Consider the following 23589-nt stretch of genomic DNA (forward strand, 5'->3'; position numbering starts at 1 on the left):
TTTGAAGCTGTGAGAGACCAGCATTCTCTGTACAGGCCATAGATATCTCCATACACACAATGTGGGCAGGTATCAACAACTTTTTGTAAGTAGCATAGAGGGAGAGTCTGCCTTGGTGGTAAATTACTTTCAGGTTAGCTTAAAGACAGCTATGAACACAGGCTACAGAAATTATCACATGTTTTTCTCTCTGTGACACTCAGTGAGAAGCACCAACAGGTCGCTCGCCTGCTCTAGGACTCTGTGCGATAGCTCCGATGGCTGTCCCCAATCAGTTGTGTCTTCTCAGTTACATTAGTCGGCTGAAGCGTAATAGGAGTTTCTCCATCTAAATTGGAGAGAACAACAAAGATTAGTTTAAGAACCCTTCACTTGCTACCAAAGTCAGATTTCTTGTTGGCACCACAACATTTCATTCACCGTTTTGGTTACAGCTCAGTTTGGTTTCACAGACAGCTGTGTGGGTACCAACAAGGTGGCACTGCCCACACCAAGCCTACAAATGCCTACAAATACTCCTATTTCTCATAAAATGGCAGATTTCTGTGCCACTGGGTGTTGCTGCTGCTGCTGTTAGACTGGACATTTGCTGTGCCTGGTGCTTTGCAGAGTGCTGTTGTGAGTCAGAAAGCACTAACCTTGACAATGTTTATGAGAATGGGACAGAAATGTGTCTTGAGGAAGGCAGAGTTAACAGTAAAGAAAGAGGAGAGTTAAAAGGAAAAAATGCATGAGCAGTAATAGTAATACACTTGAGAGGAGAAGAATAATATATATCCTGAAAGCCAGCTAGTTAAATAAAAATGTTAAATTGAATATGAAGTCTTATGTAATGTTTATGCAATTGGACTGGGAATTACTATTTTAATGAATTTGGAACTACCAAAACTTCATATTATCACTATATAAATTCTAACTGTGTACTTTCTCACTCCCTGCAATTTTGTGTTTGCTTTTCCAATATATCTATAAAAAATGCATTTGTTGTAGAACGGAGGAAAGTAGAAGTGAAGTCTTTACAGAGTTCCTTGATGGCTACTGTGTTCCATCTGATAAAGAACAAGGTTTGGTTGCCCTTCTTCTGGGCCTCTTAGAAACCCACGTTTGGAGGGAGGGAAGTACTCCGGTCTCAGAGACTGACTTTTACAAGTTCAGCCATTTTAGTGAAGCATTTCATATGAAAAACTTTGGAGTATCTATATCTTGATACTAACACAGCCTTCACAGTAATTGAATACAAATTATGACTTTTTTTTTGCCAAATGACCAAATGTTCAGGAAAAAATCTCATCTGACATTTCCTTCTGTTTACATGACAGTTGATGGGATGAATCATGGCCAAAAGATGTAGTGTACAAGAGTAACTTAACCCAGAGCAGGAATCTAATTGCATGCCATACGGCTTCCACTCAGTGGGGGTAGAACAACTTTGACTCTGTCAAGGTGAAAGGCAAGAATGATTAAATGCCAAGCAGCTTCTCTGTATGGGCAATTCCATATTTAGACACAAGGTCAAAGACAGACATGTTTCATAACTTCTAAAAGTATATGAGTAATTAATGCTTGAGCTCAGCTCAGGCTCATATTAGTTTGGCAGTTCCAATCCATTTTTAAGTTGCTGTGTATTTTATAGAGTTTTGAAAAGCATTCCTTCCCACCCACTTCTGCCTTCAAGTTGTTCATTTTCTGGAAGATTGTTGATGGAGGGCAGAGATTAGCAGTTCATTTTGCTGTGATACCCAGGTGTGCAACAGGAGAACAGGACCCACTGCAAATCTGTCGTGTTGCCTCCGCCTGACATGCAGACAGCTCTTAGCTGACACTCTCACCAAGCATTTTGCTGCTTACACCCTTCCAAGATTTAAGAGGGGGTTTTTTAGCAGAACAGGGACCCATGGCATAATAAACTGTACAAATATAGTCTGCTAATGGCAGGCTGCAGAATGGAGGTGAGGCAGAATTCACAGTTTAAACTGCTTTCTATAGATAGCTCCTGCTCACGGTTCGCCTACATTTGTATCATATGGAGTGTGGAGGAGACAATGAAGTGATAAAAACTTATTGCTTCTGAGTTGGGAAAGTATTTTTCTACTCAGGTTCTTTTATTCTTTTTCTCTTTTTTTTTTTTCTCTCCCAGAATTCATTTTCTGTAAAATAAAAGTTGGTCTAGAAATGCCTTGCTTTGTTCTTACAATAACTGAACAGGAGAGAACAGACCTGCCAAACTGCTTTGAGTGCATCCCTACAGTCTGAAGTACAAAGGCAATCCAAATTCCAATGCCACCTCCTCCAGGAACACAAAAGGTAACAAAAAATTTGCCATCAACTTCAGTAGAAGCAAAATCTCTCAACCTGCCCCATGTGTGTGTGGGAAAGTGATGAAGTGTTGCACGTGTCTGTGCTGCAGACAAGCGAGTGATACTTCCCTCTGCCAGTGCATTTTGACAGGATACCTCTAACATCACGGCATGGTACCACAGATTACCTTATTTTGCACCTTTCTAATGCCATGTTTGATCTGAAATACTAAAAAATGTGGTGTTTAAAATGCAATAACCCAAACATAACATTTAATTTTTGGTCTTTTGCTCTATATTAGATCAGTCTTGTGCTACAAGGCAATAGTTGTGAGGAGAAATCCTTGTAAGCCAAGTATGTGCCAGGGCATGCAAACCCCTAATTTCCTTTAGTTCTGATGGTCATGTTACCCCTGGAATTACGTGCCCTAAAACAAGGCTCTCAAGGGAGACATTGAACTAGCTGAGCACTAGAACTAGTCAAATTTATTTGACTAAAACCTTCTTCTAGAGGAATATAGATTCCTCTAGAAATTCTCATCTTCTAGAGAAATAGCATTTTAACAGAATTGAAGCCTTTGGCATGATTGTGTTGATTTCAGTGGCAACTCACTTTGCTCTTACATTTTAGGGAATAGTCACTTAATCTTTGGCCTCATACCTCTTTCTTTTTCACTAATAATTATGTTTTATGGTATGTTGGTTTGAGGAATGAAATCAACTGTGTAAAACCTTAATTTTGTTAACGAGAAATGTGAGGAACTGAAAAATTATTATAGTCGCGTTAGTTCAATAGCTGAAGTCTAAATCTGAACTCTTTTTAGCAGTACAGCCAGCACCAGGCAGCTCCCACTGAGCACACCTGTTAAGGGCTCAGTCTCAGAGGTTTTTAGCATCAGGAATTGTGATGCTTTATCAGTGATGCATTCCTCAGAAAAGCAATGACTGATTAAAAATATATTTGGATAGTTTTTAGTGTGGCTTTAGCTTGAAAATCTACATTTTGACCTCATCAAGAAGTTCTGGTTAGCAATACTGTAGATGCTGAGGACAACAGGAAGCAAAGAAATTAATTCCTGGCTAAAATGCTCAGTCTGTAGTCAGAGAAGAACTTGGATCCTAATAGAATCTCCTCTTCCAAAATTAAATCTGCTACACAAGTGATTACAGTTTCTGAATTACATACAGGAACATTTCTATAATTTACCTAAAGGTAGGCATGAGTATTAACTTCCATGGCTCAACATTCAAAAATGCATAGTCTTTGCTATTCTAAAAGTCAGCTCTGTCTTTCTGGTCGGCATGCCTGAAGTTGGGGTGACAAGGGAAGAAGGAAGGCAGGAGGCACACTTTGATCTGGTTGTCATTCTTTTTTCTTTCTTTTTCTAAATGCACTGTCAGTTTTCTTTTCAGCTGCAGAAAATATGCTCATGTTACCCTTTGTCATAAAGCTTTTGGTTTTATTCCTTGCTTTCTTTTAAAATAAAGTGAATTCTACTTTACTGAGATTTGCTGTTTTTGATTAGGGGGAAAATGTAGCAAGACTGAAGAGGAGAGTAGGAAAGGTATAAAGATCTAGTTTTCTTCAGACCCTACCTATATATTTGTCTTTCAAATACTTGAATCATGAAATTCCACATTATGTTAATTTTTCAGACTGGTACTTTGCAAAGCATTTAAAATTAATATTTAAATTTTTTCTCAGTGGGACTCAGTGGGAATAAAGGGATGTCAACGAGGCCTAAAATTAAAGAATACCAATAACTGCTGGTAGCTGTGCCCAAAGGAGAGAGCAAGTATTTTTCTGCCACTGGGGAATTTTGTGCTGGATTTTTGAGGAAGAATTAAAATTAAAAATAAACCAAATTAAAAATAAACAAAAGGGGCAGAAATTAAAAACTCCGATTCTTCAAAGTTCCATCCTTCTACTTCAGAGCTGGCTTTGGTGTCATAGACATGAAGAGCAAGACCCATTTTAGATTAGCACTTTTCAGGTGCCTAATGTTATAGAGTTTATTAGATTTGTCTCAAATAAGGTATTGTGGTTATAAAGTTTTCACTAGTAGTTTTTATTGCCTTTGCAGTGACTGATCAAGGATGATCAATTTTTAAGCTGACTGTGTTTACCTTGATATGCCTCTAGGCAAAATCAATTTAAAAACACCACCACACGTTGGCGTAACTGTTATAAAAATAGCATTTGTTCCAACTACTACAAGTGTTTTGTTACATATTTATGGAAGGGTAAATTTGTGTGAAAAGTTAGGGGGGAAAAGTTTCTTACTGCTAAGGGAACATGACATTTGCAATCTGGCAGTGCTATTTTAAGCATAATCAACGTGAGAATGTAACAGTATAAGATCTTCCATAACAATGGAAGAGAAAAAGAGTGAACTGAGTTCTTAGGTCCTTTCTCATAAAAAACCCGATAATCTTAATCATAGTTTATATAAATGTGCAACTGAAAATTGTCCTCAGTCTTTCCCTGGTACCTTGGGTTCTTACTGCTGGAGCAAGGGTCACTGCATTTCTCACCCTGCACATGTTTATCCAGTCTGAGATGTTTCTACTTCCCCTGAATATGAAGGCGAAACTGCCCCTCTTTGGCACACTAGGACAGAACTCTTTGTTCAAAGCATGTATCCCACACTAGTGCCAAATTAGGAAATCGCCTCCATCATCCCTTGGCATAGCCAAAACCTGGACATGCAGCTGGGGGAATGCAGAAAATCCAAAAAAAAGGAGGTTGACCTGCTGTGAAGGTCATTCTGCTGCCACAGGCCCATGTTCCTGGCTCCTAAGTTCCCTGTTCCTCTTGCCCCTAAGTTAGCACTTTCTCACTCCACCATGAAGCACACCAGAGAATTAATGGTCCAGGAGCGACACACCTTTTTGAGAGGATTAGTTTACATCTGGATTTTATCCAAGGCCTGGGTAAGGTAGAATTGCTACTGCCAGTGCAGAAGAGAGTGAGCAGCTTGGGGGCTGGATGGGAGAGGGACAGGACCATGGTAGCTCCCATGCACACTCTCCTGGGTTACTGCACAACCTTACTTTTGGAAATGTTGCATCTTTTCTTGAACCCTTCTCTTGAATGGGCACAATATCCACCACAAGCAGGGATAAATTTCACAGAACTAAGTCTGAATGACGGCTTATTCAGGCCAATCAGATGTGACAGGCATCAGTCCAGCAGAGCTTAATGTATGAGTATAGGATCTAGGATATGAAGTAGCATGGGCATGGGGGCTACAGGGTGAACATTGTCTTGTGAAATAAGCCCTAAGACTTTTTTTGTGCATCTCTTAAGAGATAGATCCAGGAGATATTTAGTTGTAAGTGCCATAACTTTGGTTTTGCATTAATACATAATTTGGGAAGCTCACTGGGTTGTGGTCTTAGCTAGAGTGAATTGGCACATCTCCACTGAAGTCTGGAAGCAGCCTCAGCATTGTGAACAGAACATCTGGACTATAGGCTTCAAAGATTGTTTTGAACAGCTTTGCTGCACGGGAAGCCCCTACAATACACACCTCTTTCCATGTCGTTCTTAATTTGCTCTTCCAAATCTTCTGGGGACACACAAAACTCCTGCTGTTCCCCCTCGGGTGCCTTGGGTTTACACTTTCCACAGCAGCAGTTGAAGCAGCAGCAGAGGCAGCAGCAGAGGTAGCAGCCCGTCAGCAAACCACAGAGTGCAAACAGGCCCTGGGTCAAACACAGCGGGATGAAAATCCTGTCAGCAGTGACCTTCCTCAAACTTGTGGCTGTCTCTTACAGCTGAAGGCAGAATTGTCAGAGGAACTCTGGTTCCTAAGTGCTTGGCACTCAGAGGAGTCCACCTGCTGTTCCAGTGCCTGGACAAGGGCCAGACCTTCCAAAGCCCTCCTCATCCACAAGCTCCTACTTGTCACCAAGGATCACATCCACAAAGAAGACACCAACCAACAGGCCCCCACAGATCAACATTTGAAAGTCAGTTGTTCTGCTGATGGCCCTCAGAAAAACCCTCTAGGCAGTATGTAAAACCCCACCCACCTTAAAATGACTCATTTCCATCTTTAAAATGACTCATTTGCCCAAGATAATTTTTGCAAACACTTATTTACTGGCAAGCTCTTGTCAATAACACAATAACACAGCTGAGAGAAAAAGAGGCAAAGACCCATATACATCCCACATAATTTTGGGTGCTGAACTAAGGCATCCAGTTTAGGACTGTAGCTGCTTTGGACTCCCCACACAATCAAATAGAAGTTGAAAGCCCTTCCAGGGGGAGATTCAGCCATAAGAGTATTTGAATTGCCCATTGTGGGGGTCTTAGCCTCTCCCCATTAGCCTGGGCAGGATCACACATCTCCCACATTATAGTCCTCAGACTATGATTTCTTGATCTGGGGACTCAGGTAGCCAGAAGTTCCCACCTTTGCTCACTCTTGTCCCAATGGCACAAAATGCAGAGGCTTCAGGAGAGCCAACGACTTCCTTCAGAAGTCAGTGCCTGGGTTCACAGCACAGTTCCCCAGGTGTTCAAGTGTGTGCTGCATCACAGCAATGGGACCTGCAGGAGGGGAGCCTTTAGGATGGCATTGCCAGTCTGTGCTCCATGAGGACGTGACAGCAGCTTGGCTCCTGACCCAAGGTAGATCCACGACTACATGGAGATGTTTGTGACGCAGAAGAAATCTCCATGAACATCTCTTCATGGACATAAGTAGTATAAGAGCAAAGGAAAAACAGTGACATTCCTGTTAAGCAAATCAAAGCTGATGTGTAGAAATAAATGGAAAGGGGGTAGATTTAGATTAGATATTAGGAAGAAATTCCTCATTGTGAGGGTGGTGAGGCACTGGAATAGGTTATCCTGAGAAGTTATGAGTGCCCAATCCCTGGAGGTGTTCAAGACCAGGCTGAGCAGCCTGGTCTAGTGGGAGGTCTCTCTGCACATGGCAGGGGGGCTGGAACTGGATGATCTTTAAGGTCCCTTCCAAACCAAACCATTATTCTATGATTCTCTGAATATGTAGGTAAAAGCAGCACAGCTTTGTGGCCACCAGGTATACATGGATTGGAGGTACAGCTAGGCTTTAGCATTATTAGTTATCCAGTCTGCCCTTTGCTAACTATCTATTATATTCCTAAGACAACATGCTGCTGAGGAAGAATGTAAGCACAAATGTCAGGATACTGTCAAACTATTGACAACAGAGCTATACAAATAATATTATGTAGGCATGTCTGAGTTAACGTCTGTGGCGGGACAACTGAAGCATCTTTGGAGGTAATAAGACTATTTATATGCCTAATATTAATATAAGCATGTATCTAGAGTGAGCAAGGTAGTTTTAAATGTAAAGAAGGATGCTAACTTTTTGTCTTAAAGTGCTTTCCTTCTAAGGGACACCTGAAATGGTGCCATAACCCCTAAAATAAGTTATCCGGCTGTTTATCATTTACGCCGTAATGAAAAATATATCACTACAATGTACAGAATTAAGAAAAAACAGAATGAAAGTGTATAGAGGGGAAAACACATTGAGTTTATTCATTATAGTTTTAATGTTTCAACATTTCTTGTGCTTAAATTATCATAGTTGTTAAATCAAAAATCAGTTTATTGATGTCATCAATAAACAGTCTTCATGGTAGAGGATGAATTGGTTTTTGCTAAAACAGTTAAACAAGCAACCCCTATCCCTGCCACTGGAGAAGCAATTTGAATTCCCATGTCTGTATGTTCCCAGTTTAATATGCCTGCTAAAAAGTCTAGCACTCTAAAAGAGTAATTTTCATTTTTCATTTCTCCTTTCATTTGAGTTTCCTTACTGCAAATGATAAAACTTCTCACAATTGTCAGATTTTCCCAGTATGAGTGTGCTGGGAAGAGGAATGTTTGCAGTCAATGAGGAAGATAACAAGCCAAGGCTGTGGTCTTTACTGTCCTCTACCACAATGCAGGAAGTCAGGAGTCCAGAGGTCATCTGCAGGTGATGCCTCAGACTCAATATTATGATGACAAATATAAAAATTTCAGATTGATCCAGCATTTGTGCATGAGTTAAAAACAAATGAGAAAGAGTAAGCTCATCTTAAAAAAAACAAACAAAAAAACCACCCACCAAAAAACCAAAACCAAACAAAAAACCCCCAACACCACACAACCAAACAAAAAACTACTTGGTGGCCTCTTTATACTTTGGGGTTGGCAGGATTTTGGGGTTCGGGAGATCACCTGTGATAATCCTCAATTGACTCTATATACATATTTTGGAATTTTTTTACAAAATTCTTGAAAACCAGGGAGCAGTGATTACTTTGTTCTTCAGCATGTCTTTTCTCACCTCTGGGATTGCTTGAAGCAATCCTCACATTTCTCCTTTAGTTGTTAGGGGCTTATTAGCTTCTCCCTGTACTCCCCACTGCTCTCTTTATGAGTCAAAGCCACAGTAGTTATTTCTGTACCTGATTTTATGACCCCAGCGGATTTTATACTCCATAAAATCTCCATTAAAGATCACAAAATAAAAGAAAAATAGAAGCTTTAAAAAAAAAAAAAAAAAAAAAAAGTGAAGAAAATCTTTTTTGCCAAAATCTGTAAAAGGAGTAAACACTGTTGCCCTCTCAGTGTTAAGGCCACTTAACTGTGACAAAGAGGCAGAAGGAGAGGGTGGACAGCAAAGACAAGGGGGAATGGTCCATCAGGAGATGACAGCAGCTGTGGTGGGGTGCCCTGCCCGCAGCAGGAGGCAGCTAGAGCAACTGCAAGCAGGCAGTCTCCAACCAGCCTCTGAGGGGCAGCACCTTTGCAAGTTTAAGTTAAACACCAGTGCTTTATTCATTGGTTTCATGCAGTGTTCTGCATTTGAGCAGCTTCCGCCTCATCCCGATTCAGAAGTCAGATTATGGCTTCTCAGGTTCCCAAAGTGGCTGAGTGACTTCCCAGGTTAAACGGGGGATGTGGGGCAATGCAGCACTGGCCTGTTCCTTGCTGAACAAAGAAATCGATGCTCCACAGTTCTCAGATAAAAACTGTCATAGTGTGCTTGCCTCAAACAGTACAGATCACCTTCCTATGTGTTCCAGCACAGTCCAGCAGAGTGCTTTCCTATGGCTGGAAACAGACAGAGACTGCATGGATTTTGCACATTTTCAATTCTGTTTGTTGCATCTGTAACATTTAATTATTTGCAGAAACACTTGAATTTGATATATACAAACATCAGAAGACACCAATGTGATAAGGGAACAAATGAACTCAACTCCTTCATGACTAGAACAGCCCATTATGTGTTCTTGAGAAATATGCAGGGTTTTGATGTATCATTCTCTTCCTGTCCTACTCTCTTCCTCCATTCCACTCTTCTAACCTTTTTTTAAGTTCCTGTCTCTCACTCAGTCACCAGGGCACATATATAATGCCATAATCACAGTGTTACGTGTTATTATTGCTTACTTATTTTGTGTGCTATATATAGCAAAAGAGACAGCTAAATTTGTACCGTAGTAATTTATTAATTGGTTGTCACATAAATGGGACTTCTTGTGTTTGAATAATGAGTCATTTTTATTTAGTCATTACAGAAAAGAAAGTCAGAATTAACCTGGAGCACTAGATTCAAAACTAATTAATGTCTGAAAGTGTTACAAAACGTGTACTATAATTATATACCAGGTTTAAAAAAAGACAAAACTTTCTATATGAGTTCTAGTCTGAGTTTACATTGCATTCTGCCACTGTTGATTTTCCAGATAATATTGTTTTATTAAGTTTTTAGAGTCAAATCGTACTATTTTCAGGGGGTTCCTTGTGTATGTAATTGTCAGTGTGCATTGTAACATTTGATTTCCAAAAGAAAATAGCAGCTTACCTTTGCCCACCAGCTTGAGAGCATGAAGTAGGTGTTAACATTTTCCTCACCGAACTGTTCTGCCACATAGAGCCCTAATGATCCATATTTGTCATAAATGTTTCGCTTGGACAGATCAGTCAGGGTTGCATGAGCATTGTTGATCTCTTTAAATTTTTCTGCAGCCTCTGGATTGTCTGGATTCTTGTCAGGATGATATTTCAGAGCCAATTTTCTTAAATACGAGACACAGAAAAAAATGAGGGAAAATAAGTCATCTGTATGTGTGCATGTATATAGACACAAAACGTTACAAAAATATTTTCATAGAGTTGTAATAATTCTGAACTGTGTGATAAGCCTTCTTTTTTCCAGCTCTGATGTACCCAGTGGAAGAAAAGTGACACAAAGCAACCAAACATGAAAGTTCTGATGAAAGAGGTGTGCCTATTACACTGAGAATGAACTTTGTGTATTGATACCTAGTCAGCTACTGTGTTAAAGTAGACAGTGATATATGATGAAAGCACAGATTGCAACATGATAATAAATCACAGGCATTTGTTGCATTATGACTGCCAACTCATTTACATCATTTAGCAGGTTTTAGCAAAGATAAAGATTTTTTAAAGGTTGTTTAAAAACATGATGATCACACTGCTTATCCAGGCAACATTATTTTCTTTATAGCAAAGGAGATTCTGTGTTCAATTGCCTATCAATAGTAGCTACATTAAAATGTTGTAAACAGTGTCTGTGTTTGCAGAAGCACAGACAGTGATGATGGAGAACACAGTTAGGGGTTGCAATAGAAGGGAAGCATTTTTTTTAAGCACAAGGTGGAAAGCATAATGAGTTCATCCCGGTTTCAAGTGCCTGTCATCTGGCCTAATTCCCCGCTGCTGCACTTCTGAGACAATCCTTAAAGCATTAAAAGGGGATTGTCATAGGAAGCATCATAGAATGGTTATTTTCATAGGATCATGGAGTGTTTAGGGTTGGAAGGACCCTTATAGATCATCTAGGTGTGCCCCTAGCACCATGGTCATGGACAACTTCCACTAGACCCGGTTGTACAAAGACCCATCCAGCTTGGCCTTGAAGGCTTCCAGGGATGGGGCATCCACAACTTTCCTGAGCAAGGTGTTTCAGTGCCTCATGACGCTCACAGTAAAGAATTTCTTCCTAATATCTAGTCTAAACATCTTTTTATTTTAAAGCCATAGCCCCTTGTCCTATCACTTCATGCCCTGGTAAAAAGCTCCTTTCCAGCTCTCTTGCAGGACTGTTTTAGTACTGGAAGGTGCTCTAAGGACTCCCTGGAGCCTTTTCTTGTCCAGGCCAAACACCAACTCTCTCAGCCTATCTCCATCTCTCTGATCATCCTCATTTCCCTTCTCTGGACTTGCTCCAGCAGGTCCATGTCCTTCTTATCTTGGGGTGCCCAGAGCTAAGTGCAGTAATCACTGTGTGCTTGAGAGTGGTGTAGTATCAACTAGTTTGAGCTGCTTATGCCATTGGAAGCCAAAACTAGGACAGGGTTTAACACTGCTTTTTCCCCTTTGACTGTACTCAGCACTATGGCATTTGAGGACAGGTACAATTTGAAAAGCACAGTGTGTGACTCCTGGCTCACAGCACCAGGGAAGCACAGTGTCGAGAAGAAGGGGTTTGCTTCCAACCATCTTGAAGCACTGGTAGTGTGAACTTGCACACACTTGCAAAACAAGCATAGAGAGAAGTGTATATTTTCAAAAATCACCACTCCCAGTAAAGAACTCGCAGAGTCTTCAGGCTATTTAATGACTAGTGCTGACCTCTAGTGGCATCAAAAGTGATTTAGTAGTGTTTTAAGCTGATTCAATCACAGCCAAGCTTTGTTTCTTTTTGTAAATATTCTCCCCGAATATTATGAGAGCTAGCCATAACTGCTATGACCAAAAATAGTATTTGTGGTGTGAAGACAGTGTGCCTACACTTCCTCTAACAAATTCAACCTCAGAGTAGAGTTCTACTTGATTTCCTTATGAAGTCCCAGTACAGGTTACTCCTCCAGTCAAAAGAAACTGCGTTGTTCCTGATGACAGTTCCTGCCAGGAAGACATTCTGCCGATATCAAGACTGATATGAGCCTGGGAACGATCTCTTCAATTCTGTTGAACTCATGTCACAGAACCATAGGTCATAAACAACTCCTTAAACATGTGTCTAATAGCATGAATAGGTTTGCGTTCAGTCGTATTTAATACACCGTGCATATTGCATCTTAAACACAAAGTTTTGATCATATTTAACATTGCCCTAAACACAATAAAAAATTAAATATGAGAACTGAAAAAACAAGCTAAGTCTTGCATGACTAATGACATTATGTGTCATCCACATCTTTAAGTAAATTGTGCAATCTATCCCTTTTCTTACATGAAAACAAGTTCCAACAACTAGGGGAAAAAAAAAAAAAAAAAAAAAAAAAAAAAAAGGAGAACTATTACTTTAGAAAAACCATTTATGTTTGCAGGCGGATTTTGGCCTTTCTTTCTTTTCCCAGGGATCCAAAGACACCTTCCGTCTGACCTACGTCCCAAACAATCTTAAAAATATAAGAATTTGAACAGAATGTAGTTTTAAAAAGATGAAGCACATTAGTTGCACTCTCACTTTACCTAGTATTGTTTTAGACTACTAACAGGATTACCTTCAGCGATTAACAAAAGATAATCTATGTTCTTATTTTGATTTTGAGACAAATGTTCTCACTAAAAAGAGTACATTATCAAAACATTTCTCTGCACACTGAAATTACATATACTAATTGGAGATGATTTAGCAATGGGAAAAAGATTTAGATATTAGCACTGCAATTCATATGAGTGAGACAAAGGACTCTGTTTAGGTCCAAGCCAAGAAGCAATAAAAGTAAGGACAAAAACTATGTGACACAACACAAAGTATTACATGGTACTGAGGGTACCTGTGGGTCCCTGGAAAAGTGATATTCCCAGTCATGTAATAAACAGGGTTCATTATGACAAAAAAGAAGAAAACAATAAAGTAGAGAGTGAAATTTAAAAAGGAGTTTGTAGGCTACTTCCTATGTCACAACCATGGGTTTATGTCCGTTCATATTTTTCTCATGGTGAATGGCATTCTTCTTCATTGCCTTCGGATCACTGCCTGTCACCGAGACACATAAAGCAGTCACATGCAGACAAGAGATTTTCGCAAGGCAGAGGTCCTTCCGATTCCAGCTCACAGCTGAGAGAGCCGAGAGAAGGAAGAGCCCCTTTGTTTATTTTTTTACTTTTTATACATTTCTGGGTCTAGCAGAAGGTTGGCTTTTTGGGGTTTCCACCCCGCAGCCTCAGTGGCCAGACGAATTGTCAGTTACAATTATTTTGAGGTTAGAAATATGCAAACAAAGGACAGAGAATGAAAAACAAAGGATTTGTTTATATTACATCTGTGGGAAAGGTAGAAAACTGCTCTAATATTCTACAGTAACTAAAAGATCTGACTCCATTTATGAAAATCAAATGGCTAATAAAGAAACTCAGAAGAACCAGGGTAACAACTGCCCACTGCAGCCCTCCACAGCAGCAAGCAAGTCTGGGAGAGAAAAGTGACAACAGAGAAACAGCTATTGCAAAAGATGGATAAGCGGGCCTTGGATGGATAAGCCACTTGTAGAAATGAAGTCAGTGAAATAAACTCAAGACCTCTGTCAGAGGGAGGCTTAGGCTGAAAAGTGAGATCAGACCAGACTCTGACACAGGGGCGGGTCTGATGAGGGTGCTTTGAATGAAGATAGCAATAATTTAAAGACAGGAAAGTATGTTCTATAGGATCAAATATGACAACACTATCAAGTATCAGAGAATGTCAGCATAATGTCCCCATGCTTCCTTCGATAGCTCAGCTGGTAGAGCGGAGGACTGTAGGCTCCCTTGCATGGCCATCCTTAGGTCGCTGGTTCAACTCCGGCTCGAAGGAGTCACCTTTTGGCTCTGGCACACATCCTGCACTGGCACTGCTGCCTTTTTCTGGTCCTGCCCAGGAGGCTTCCCTTCAAATGTCTCTCCAGGCATAAGCCCTTGCCTGAGGTTGGGAGGATGACCAGACAAGGTATTTTTGTGAGCCCTTGGGCAGGGGATGGTGATTCTGACCATGGGGGTTATCTGCAGTCACCTCCAACAGGAATGTGAGTGGGTGTGTGGTAGTGTGAGAGTGAAGATCTTTAGTGGGGGCTCAGGCTTTGGTTTTAGGTATCCTGGTTCAGGTCTGGGTGCCTGGGAGGGGAGAGGACCTCGGTCAGATGCTGCAGGGTGGGGAATTAGCTCAAGTGGTAGAGCGCTCGCTTAGCATGTGAGAGGTAGCGGGATCGATGCCCGCATTCTCCAATGTTTTTCGTTCCCCTTGTGTGGATGCAGGGCCCTTTGTCAGGGATCCATCTATTCTCTGGAGGCTGTGGGAAGATAGATGGTTTGCCCTGGATTTACAGAGGAGGATGACATCCAGGGTTGTATCAAGACTATTATGGGCAGTTTGGCAGAAGAAATGATCTTCTCCCTCTTTGCTTGGCAATTCTCAAGTATCAAGCAAAGTACAGAAGAGGATGTTAATGGGATAGAACAACCTCTGGAGGGCCACCAAGAATCTTAAGGAATTCTCTTTAAAGATAGGCTGAGGAGAGTAGGTGCTTTCAGTTTGGAGAACGAGATGTTCAGAGGACAGCACTCTGTTACAGAACAGAGGAATGACTGTCATTTTGGTTTTTTCTTATGCTTGAGCAGAGAGTTGAAGACAGCACAGTGAAAGGGAATCAAGGGAAAATGCAACAGGATATGGATAAACTCTGTGTGGCCATGAGGAAGACCATCTGTAGAAGTTGACATCCAAGGAGCTTATAGAGCCTTTCTGTGGTTTGCATCACTGATGGGTTGAACAAGGAGCTGTGATGTTAGAGCTGAGGCTCTTTGAAGGAGGATGTGGCAATAGAGGCATGATGGTGCAGTGTGGCTTGGGAAAAGTGCTGGGCGAGGTCCCCCTGGGCATGTCCCATGCTTCCTTCGATAGCTCAGCTGGTAGAGCGGAGGACTGTAGGCTCCCTTGCATGGCCATCCTTAGGTCGCTGGTTCAACTCCGGCTCGAAGGAGTCATCTTTTGGCTCTGGCACACATCCTGCACTGGCACTGCTGCCTTTTTCTGGTCCTGCCCGGGGGGACTCCCCAGAATGAGCTGCTCAGTCATGAGTGATTGTGTGACTTTGGATGAGCCAAGTAATTTTTGGGTGACTGCTTGGTCAGACTGTGGTTCTGAGCCCTGGAGTTGACTGTAGTCACCTCCAGCAGGTAAGTGACCAGCTGGGTGGTAGTTAAAGTGAAGGTGATTAGGGGCTCAGGCTTTGGGTGCAGGGCATCGTGGGTCAGGGATGGGTGCCTGGGAGGGTAGAGAGCCTCAGTCCTTGGTTCCTCATGTTGGTGGGGAATTAGCTCAAGTGGTAGAGCGCTCGCTTTGCATGTGAGAGGTAGCGGGATCGATGCCCACATTCTCCAGTGCTTTTCATTCCTCTTGCCTGGACCTGCACTGTAAAGAGGAAAACAGCAGCTAGGACTATGACCGTGGCAACATGGGCTGCTAATTGAAGGAAAGGATTCTCTCACTTTGTTCTGAGTATGATGGAAAGAATCCAGAATATTGTGCCCATACTTGGGCCTCCATGTATAAGATAGACGTTGACCAAGTGCAAAGAGCTCAGAATACGGTCTCCAGGACACTTGGAAGCAGGTGCACTTGCCCTTTGAAAAGAGGACATTGAGTGTGGCCACGTGCAGATTCTGAAGAGAAAGGGCTATGTGGGAGATAAGCAAGCACTTATCAAAATGCCTATCAGGAGGTTATTGATGAAGCAGTTAGGCTTTTTACTGTGGTGATCAGTGGAGGAAAGAAAAACAACAGGCCACAACGGAAGCAGCAGAGGTTCCAGTTTTTTCTCTTCTATGAGAGAATGAAAACCTAAAAAGGGTTAATGTCTCAAGCACTTGGTAGCAGAGGAAAGGACTGTTTCCATGCCAACAAGATAAGGTGCAGTTAAACAAGAGCATCTTTCAATGTAGGATAACACTGTCCTAGGACCAGCTTCCTTACTTGGGGTAACTATCTCCAAAACCAGGTATGAGACAGCATTGCACTTGTCTCTCTGACATCTGTGAAGGGAATCAAAACCATGAGGCCCCCCCAGTTCCCTTCTGAAAAGTTTGAGAATAGCAAAATACACACGCATGAGGGCTAGGCTATAAATAGCACAACTGAGATGGGTGGGGTGTGCAACCACCATCTGAAGAAAACAGACCAGAGGCAGCACTGGAACCCTGGCTGGGGATCCAGATATTTTCCTCTATGTCTATCTTCTTCTCTTTCTTTTCTTCTTCTCTTCCTCTTCTTTAAAGTTTAAATTGCTGCTTGAATGGGCTGTTCAGAAAAGTTTAGATAATTGCTGCCATGAGCCATTCAGCTTATAAGATTTAAAGTTATTCAACTTATAATAAAGTTTAAATTCCTGCTACCATAAATGAAATTTCATAATTGATGATTTGGCATAGTTTTGCCTTAATTTAGCCCAAGGGTATCCTGAATGTTAGTTGTCTCCAGGACTGCACTCTAGGGACCTGACATTTTATGGCTATCCAAGAACAAATGGTCCAGGACCAGCCTCTCAGGACCTGACACCTCTTCAAGTCAGCCAGGTGGGAGAAGAATGTGCAGTCTCCCTGGAGTGCTGTGCAGTCTCCATGCTTGCCATGATCTGACTGGCTGAAGTCTTGAGCAAGATGATGAGATCCCTCATCTAGGGCTGCTTGGAGGAGAAAGTAGACATAGAGATGCCCTGAGGACTCATTTGAACTGATTGCTTTGAGAACACAATCACGGAGGCAGAGCAGAGAGAGGACCCTGATAGTCTGTTGGTATAGGGTTGCTGGTTCTCTCATGTGGTGACCATTATACCTTGTGTGGGCATTAAGTGCCCGAATAGACATGAATGGCCCTCACCAATCTCATGTGGGGTTTCCACCTCCAACCATCATCACAAGTGTTCACATCTCGCCTTCACTTTTCAAAAAGCAGGAGTCCTGGTCTCTAGCTCAGTAATGGGCACAGCCATAGCACTATCAAGGCACAGAGACCTTGGATCCAAACCTGATGTGCAGGTGAATGTCCCGCATTGGCATAAGCCCTGGCTTGTCAGTCTGGATCTGCCTGTCAGTCACTGGACATGATCATCACTCCGACCTCTGCAGTGACTTCCTTGCTTGCAGTTGTCCCTCCCTTGTCATGGTGATAGTGCCTTCTGTTTTGGATGATTGCTTCAAGTGAGCCACCATGGCTGTGTTTGTCCTGGCCATGGGTTGTAGGCTTGAGAAGCAATGTGAAATAAGTCCAGTCTTTTTTATTTCCTGCAGAGGAGAGTCATGTAAATACAAGGAAGAGGTGTTAGACTTTGAATGATTGGATGAGTGTGTGATGAATGTCTGAGGTGTCAAAATCATATGCTTCCTGTGATAGCTCAGCTGGTAGAGCAGAGGACTGTAGGCTCCCTTGCATGGCCATCCTTAGGTCGCTGGTTCAACTCCAGTTTGAAGGAGTCATCTTTTGGCTCTGGCACACATCCTGCACTGGCACTGCTGCCTTTTTCTGGTCCTGCCCAGGGGGACTCCCCAGAATGAGCTGCTCAGTCATGAGCTCTTGCTTGAGGCTGGGAAGATAACTGGCCGAGGCATCTTTGATGAACCCAGGCCATGGGAAGTTTGTTCTGACCATCGGCATGCCCGTAGTCACCTCCAAGAGGAAAGTGAGTGGATGAGTTGGTGGTATGACAGTGAGATTATTGGGAACCTCAGGCTTTAGTTTCAAGGTATTCTGGTTCAGGTCTGGGTGCCTGGGAGGGGAGAGGACCTCGGTCAGATGCTGCAGGGTGGGGAATTAGCTCAAGTGGTAGAGCGCTCGCTTAGCATGTGAGAGGTAGTGGGATCGATGCCCACATTCTCCAATGCTTTTTCATTTCCCCTTGCTTGGACACAGGGCCCTTTGCCAGGGCCTGTGGGTGCTCTCAGTATACCCAGAATGCAAAGAGTAGGATGACATCCATGTCAGCATGGGCAATTTAACAGAGGATTCTCCATCTTTGCTTGATAGATATCAAATGTCATCTGAAGTATTGGGTCTTGTTTTCAGATCTATGCAGAAAAACAAAGATGTCCCTGGAGGACGACCAACAATCTCAAGGAATGGAAAGGTTTCTCTGTGTGGATGGGCTGAGGGGACTGGATATGTTCAGCCTAGAAAAAGAGAGGTTCAAAGATCTTACACATGACCTTTTGACTTAGAGGAGGTTTCAGAGTAGAATAGAATTTCATCTGCTTGGGCAGAGGGCAAAAGACAGCACAGTGAAAGGGAATCAAGGGAAGATGTAGCAGGATGTGGGTAAGATCTGTGTGGCCATGAGAAGAGTCCATCTTCTCTTAAGAAAATGATATCCAAGGAGCTTCTGGAGCATTTCTGTTTGTGGTTTGCATGACTGGTGGGCAAAAGGGTTAAGCAAGGAGCTGTGATGTTGGAGGTGAGGCTCTTTGAAGGAGGATGTGGCAATAGAGGCATGATGGTGCAGTGTGGCTTGGGAAAAGTGCTGGGCGAGGTCCCCCTGGGCATGTCCCATGCTTCCTTCGATAGCTCAGCTGGTAGAGCGGAGGACTGTAGGCTCCCTTGCATGGCCATCCTTAGGTCGCTGGTTCAACTCCGGCTCGAAGGAGTCATCTTTTGGCTCTGGCACACATCCTGCACTGGCACTGCTGCCCTTTTCTGGTCCTGCCTGGGGGGACTCGCCATAAGGAGCTGCTCAGTCATGAGTGATTGTCTGAGTTGTCAGAGATAAACAGACAAGGCATTTTTGGGTGTACCCTTGGGCAGGGGATGGTGATTCTGACCATGGGGGTTATCTGCAGTCACCTCCAACAGGAGGAATGTGAGTGGATGAGTTGGTGGCATGAGAGTGATATCAATGGGAGGCCCAGCCTTTGGGTTCAGGGCCTCCTGATTCAGGGCTGGGTGCCTGGGAGGGGAGAGGACCTTGGGCAGAGGCTGCAGGGTGGGGAATTAGCTCAAGTGGTAGAGCACTTGCTTAGCATGTGAGAGGTTGCGGGATTGATGCCCGCATTCTCCAGTGCTTTTCATTCCCCCTGCCTGGATGCAGGACCCTTTGGTGAGGGTCCTCCTGTCCTCTGAAAGGTAACAAAACCTGCGAAGCAAACCTGGAATGCGCAGCAGAGGACAACATCCAGGAGTCCTCTAAGAGTATCAAAGCCTTTGGATTGAGGGAAGGCATAATCTGACTTTCCTCTTCACTGGATAGATGCCATTTAGAATAGTGTGCCTGTTATATATAGGTTTTCGCTACAATAGAGTTAATTTTCTTCCTAATATCTGTATTTTGGATTCAGAGTGTGAATTATGTTGGTTACACACAGCTGTTATCATTCTTGGTAAGCAGAGTTTATTCAAAGCCAAGGACTTTTCAGCTTCTTGCACCATTCCCATCAGCAAGGAGACCGGGGTGCACAAGAAACTGAGAGGAGACACAGCCGGGACAGGTGACCCCAGGTGGCCAAAGGAATATTCCGTACCACATGATATCAGGCTCAGTATATACTAGGGAGAAAGATGGCTGGGGGCCACTGCTTATGAACTTGCTGTCTGGGCATTATTCTGCAGGTGTTGAGCAATTGTGTTGTACATCACTTATTTTGTATAATCTAATTCTGATATTGTTATTATAATTTTTATTGTTGTTGATTTTTCACCCTTCCTTTTCTGTCCTTTTGACCTGTCTTTTTCTCAATCCACAAATTTTGTTTTTTTTCTCACAGTTCTCTCCAAAGACCCTCCTGGGAGTAATGTGTGAGCAGTTGTGTAGAATTTAACTGCCTGCTGGGTTAACCACAACAGCCCTTTTAGGTGACCAGCATGGGGCTTGAAGGGTTGAGATAATGACAAATCTGACTAGAGTATGTTAAAACAAATTTCTTGTAAGCATTCATTAAATTAGTTTAATAGTAGCTAATCCTGATGTTGATTTATTTACTCTCAGAGTTGTTCTCTGTTCTCAGGGTTGTGTTATGTAACATCTTACTTGCTCTGTATGTTTCTTGTTGTGCTGTTTTTCACCTCTGAGGGCTGGGCTAAGGTTATGATGTTGTCATGCTAACACTGGCTTACATTATGATAAAACTGATGGTTTTGAGGCTAATCTATTTGTTATCAAGTATTGTTATCTTCTCCATACTTCTAGAGCCATCTATTGGAAACCGTTCCTAATTACATCCCTTATCTTTCCTCCTAGAGCCAATCTATGGGGGGCATACACTTCCCACATCTTCCCCTTTCCCTCCAGGGTAATTACAACAGCTCTTGAGAATTCTGAATATAGTAATGATATTCAAACTAGTATGTTCTTATTGCTATGTCTCCTGATTATATTTCAGGCCTTGTTTAGACTTGAACAACTATTTCAGGATACCACCCAGATAACTGCCCTGAGCCTGAGCATATAGAGTGGCAGGATGTGTGGGATAGTACAGGCAAATATGTACAACAGTGGGCATCTCAAATATTTTGGAATTCCACCCCCAAACAAGTTCAGAATCCTGAAAAACTAGTAAAATATTAGGAAGAAGTATGCTGTCAACCTGGTAATTCCAGAGAGAAACAAATCACTGCGACATGCTGGGGCCAGGCCTAGCCTAGCAAGTCCTCTTCAACACTGTTCAGTACCTTCAAGGGGACAAGAAGGTCTTGGATCTGATGACAAAATATCAAGCACTTTAGCTATGCCAATGCCAGTGACAGACACTGCATCTGAACCAAAGAACCCATCTGTATCAATATCATCTTCACATGAAGAGATAGTGGAAGTAGAAGTCAGCTCCTTTAGTAAGGGATGAAGGAGCCTCTTCTAAGAGTCAGCAGCAGGAGTAAGTGGACAAGGCAGACTGCTCCAAAGCAGACTGCTCCAAAGCAAGAACGAGAGGAGGAAGAGAGGCAGCTGCAAACTGAGGCAGAAGAAGAACTCCTAAATGAGGTGGTAACCGCCTGATCCTTATATCACACCAACCAAGACTGCCTGATTCCCATGCATAACCTGATTTGTCAGCTGGAAAGCCCAGCAAGGATCAGCAGGACTCACTGACTCTGTAACAGTTTCATATGGCCACTGTGAAAATCTCATTGAGAGTGGAAACAAACAGTAGATTATAGTGCCTTGAAGCCATGCTGCTGCTACGTGCTGTCATGCCAGACAGGCTAGAACTTCAATTTAGACTGGAGGTAGTTTGTATCAAAGGCAGCCAAGTGGCCTGCCACAATCAAATCACTAGCACTTTTTTCTCAATCCCTTTGGCAGCACAGTATGGTCACAATTTGCTTTCACTTGGAGGGATGTCCAGTACACCTGCCCTAGAGGTGGAAATCCAGCCCTACCATTTTCCATGATGTAACCAGACTGCCCTAGAACAGGAACACCTGCAATACATTGATGACATTATCATATGGGGAGGCACAGCAGACAAAGTTTTTGAGAAGGGGAAGAAAATTGTATAAAACTTCTGAAAGTCAGTTTTGCCATAAATCAAAGTAACTAACTTACACAGGAGATACAGTTATTAGGAATAAAGTGGCAAGATGGATATCATTGTATCCCAATGAATGTGATCAACAAAATAACAGCTAGGTCTCCACCAATTAAGCAGAAGGGAAACACAAGCTTTATCAGGCATTTGAGGTTTTTGGAGAATATTTATTCCAAATTATAGTCTGATACAAAGCCCATTCTATCAACTAACCTGGAAGAAGTATTATTTCATTTGGGCCCTGACCAATGACAGATCTTTGAACAAATTGAAAAGGAGCTAGTACAATCAGTAGCCCTCAGGCTGCTCTGGGCAGGACAAGATGTTGAAAATGTGCTGCAGCTGGGGAGAATTGTCCTTCTTGAAGCCGTTGGCAAAAAGCATCCAGGGAAAGTTCAAAGTTGACTCTTTGGTTTTGGCATCAGGGAGACGGAGATTCAGGGCTGGCTATACTCCCACAGAAAAAGAAATATTGGCATCATATGGAGGAGTTTGAGCTGCTTCAGACATGATTAGTATTGAAGCACAGCTCCTCTTGGCGCCCTGACTGCCAGTGTTTGACAGGATATTCAAAGGGACAGTCCATTCCACACATCATGCGACTGATGCTACGTGGAATAAGTGAGATGCAGCGATGATACAATGTGCTTGAATAGGAAATCTCAGTGGCCCAGGAATTTTAGAAGTGATCCTTGATTGGCCAGAAGGCCAAGATTTTGGAATATTGCCTGAAAAGGAGGTGATGTAGGCTGAAGAAGCTCCATTGTAAATGAAATACCAGAAAATGAAAACCAAAATGCCCTGGTGAGTCCTGTCATATTTTGGGAAAATATCAAAGGTGGAAAGCTGCTGTGTGGAGTCCCATACACACCACAGAAACTGATGAATGACAAGGTGAATCTAGTCAGTTTTCAGAGGTGAAAGCCACTGGTGAAAGCTATCCAGCTGGCTTTAGACATTGCTGAAAGGGGAAATGGCCAGTACATTTTCACTATACAGACTCAGATGATGACAAATGCTTTGTGGGGCGGGAGCATTGAAATTGAAGCAGGTCAACTGGCAGAGCAGAGGTAAACTGGACTGCTGGATTATGGCAGGATATTTCTGCTTGGGTAGAGAACTTTGTTGTAAAGGTACATCATGTAGTCATGTACCCAAGATTCAGGTCACTGAGTAACATCAAAAATTCCAGCTGATGGGTCAGGATGCTAAGATTGAAGTGGATAAGGTGGATCTGGACTAGTAACATAGGTGTGAACTATTTATAACTCAATGGGCCCATGATATCTCAGGCCATCAAGGAAGAAATACAACATATATTTCCCCTCCTGACTGAGGGGTGGGCTTAATCATGGACACTATCCATGATTATCCATGTATGTGAAACATGACCTGAAAGAAAGCAAGCCAGACAGTTAAAGCCTCTCTCTAATGGAGGACGGTGGCTGAAATATAAACACAGGGAAGTCTGGTAGATTGATGATATCACATTCCCATATATGTGCCAATGCAAGTGCCAGGTGCTTACACTCACAGAACTGTAGAACTATTTAGGTTGAAAAAGACCTTGAAGATCATCAGATTCAAGCATCAACCCAGCCCTGTCAAATCCACCACCAAACCATGTCCCTAAATGCATATCTACTCATCTTTTAAATAAATACCTCCAGAGATGGTGACTCAATCACTTTCCTGAGCAGCCTGTTCCAGTGCTTGACTACTCTTTGCTTAAAGAAATTTCTACTAATATCTATGGTGGAACCTACAACC

At 42.5% G+C, this 23589-nt stretch overlaps 1 protein-coding gene and 6 non-coding genes across 7 annotated transcripts in view; 6 read left to right on the forward strand and 1 right to left on the reverse strand.

The window, feature by feature from the left end:
• Positions 1–233: 233 nt before the first annotated feature.
• Positions 234–23589, reverse strand: part of DNAJC5B (DnaJ heat shock protein family (Hsp40) member C5 beta) — a 32373-nt gene continuing 9017 nt past the window's right edge. The window contains exons 2-4 of the mRNA XM_040075753.1: positions 10166–10379; positions 5831–6005; positions 234–328 (exon numbers count right to left, since the gene is read on the reverse strand). Of these exons, the coding sequence (XP_039931687.1) occupies positions 234–328; positions 5831–6005; positions 10166–10379 (484 nt within the window). The remainder of the gene's footprint in view (positions 329–5830; positions 6006–10165; positions 10380–23589) is intronic.
• Positions 14046–14134, forward strand: TRNAY-GUA (transfer RNA tyrosine (anticodon GUA)). Its single transcript is given in 2 exon segments — positions 14046–14082; positions 14099–14134. It is a non-coding gene; the product is annotated as a tRNA-Tyr (tRNA).
• Positions 14469–14541, forward strand: TRNAA-AGC (transfer RNA alanine (anticodon AGC)). Its single transcript has one exon. It is a non-coding gene; the product is annotated as a tRNA-Ala (tRNA).
• Positions 15208–15296, forward strand: TRNAY-GUA (transfer RNA tyrosine (anticodon GUA)). The gene is given in 2 exon segments: positions 15208–15244; positions 15261–15296. It is a non-coding gene; the product is annotated as a tRNA-Tyr (tRNA).
• TRNAY-GUA (transfer RNA tyrosine (anticodon GUA)) lies at positions 17695–17783 on the forward strand. Its single transcript is given in 2 exon segments — positions 17695–17731; positions 17748–17783. It is a non-coding gene; the product is annotated as a tRNA-Tyr (tRNA).
• On the forward strand, positions 18116–18188 carry TRNAA-AGC (transfer RNA alanine (anticodon AGC)). Its single transcript has one exon. It is a non-coding gene; the product is annotated as a tRNA-Ala (tRNA).
• Positions 18859–18947, forward strand: TRNAY-GUA (transfer RNA tyrosine (anticodon GUA)). Its single transcript is given in 2 exon segments — positions 18859–18895; positions 18912–18947. It is a non-coding gene; the product is annotated as a tRNA-Tyr (tRNA).

Source organism: Hirundo rustica, chromosome 1, assembly GCF_015227805.2.
Source record: "Hirundo rustica isolate bHirRus1 chromosome 1, bHirRus1.pri.v3, whole genome shotgun sequence".
Taxonomy (NCBI): Eukaryota; Metazoa; Chordata; class Aves; order Passeriformes; family Hirundinidae; genus Hirundo; species Hirundo rustica.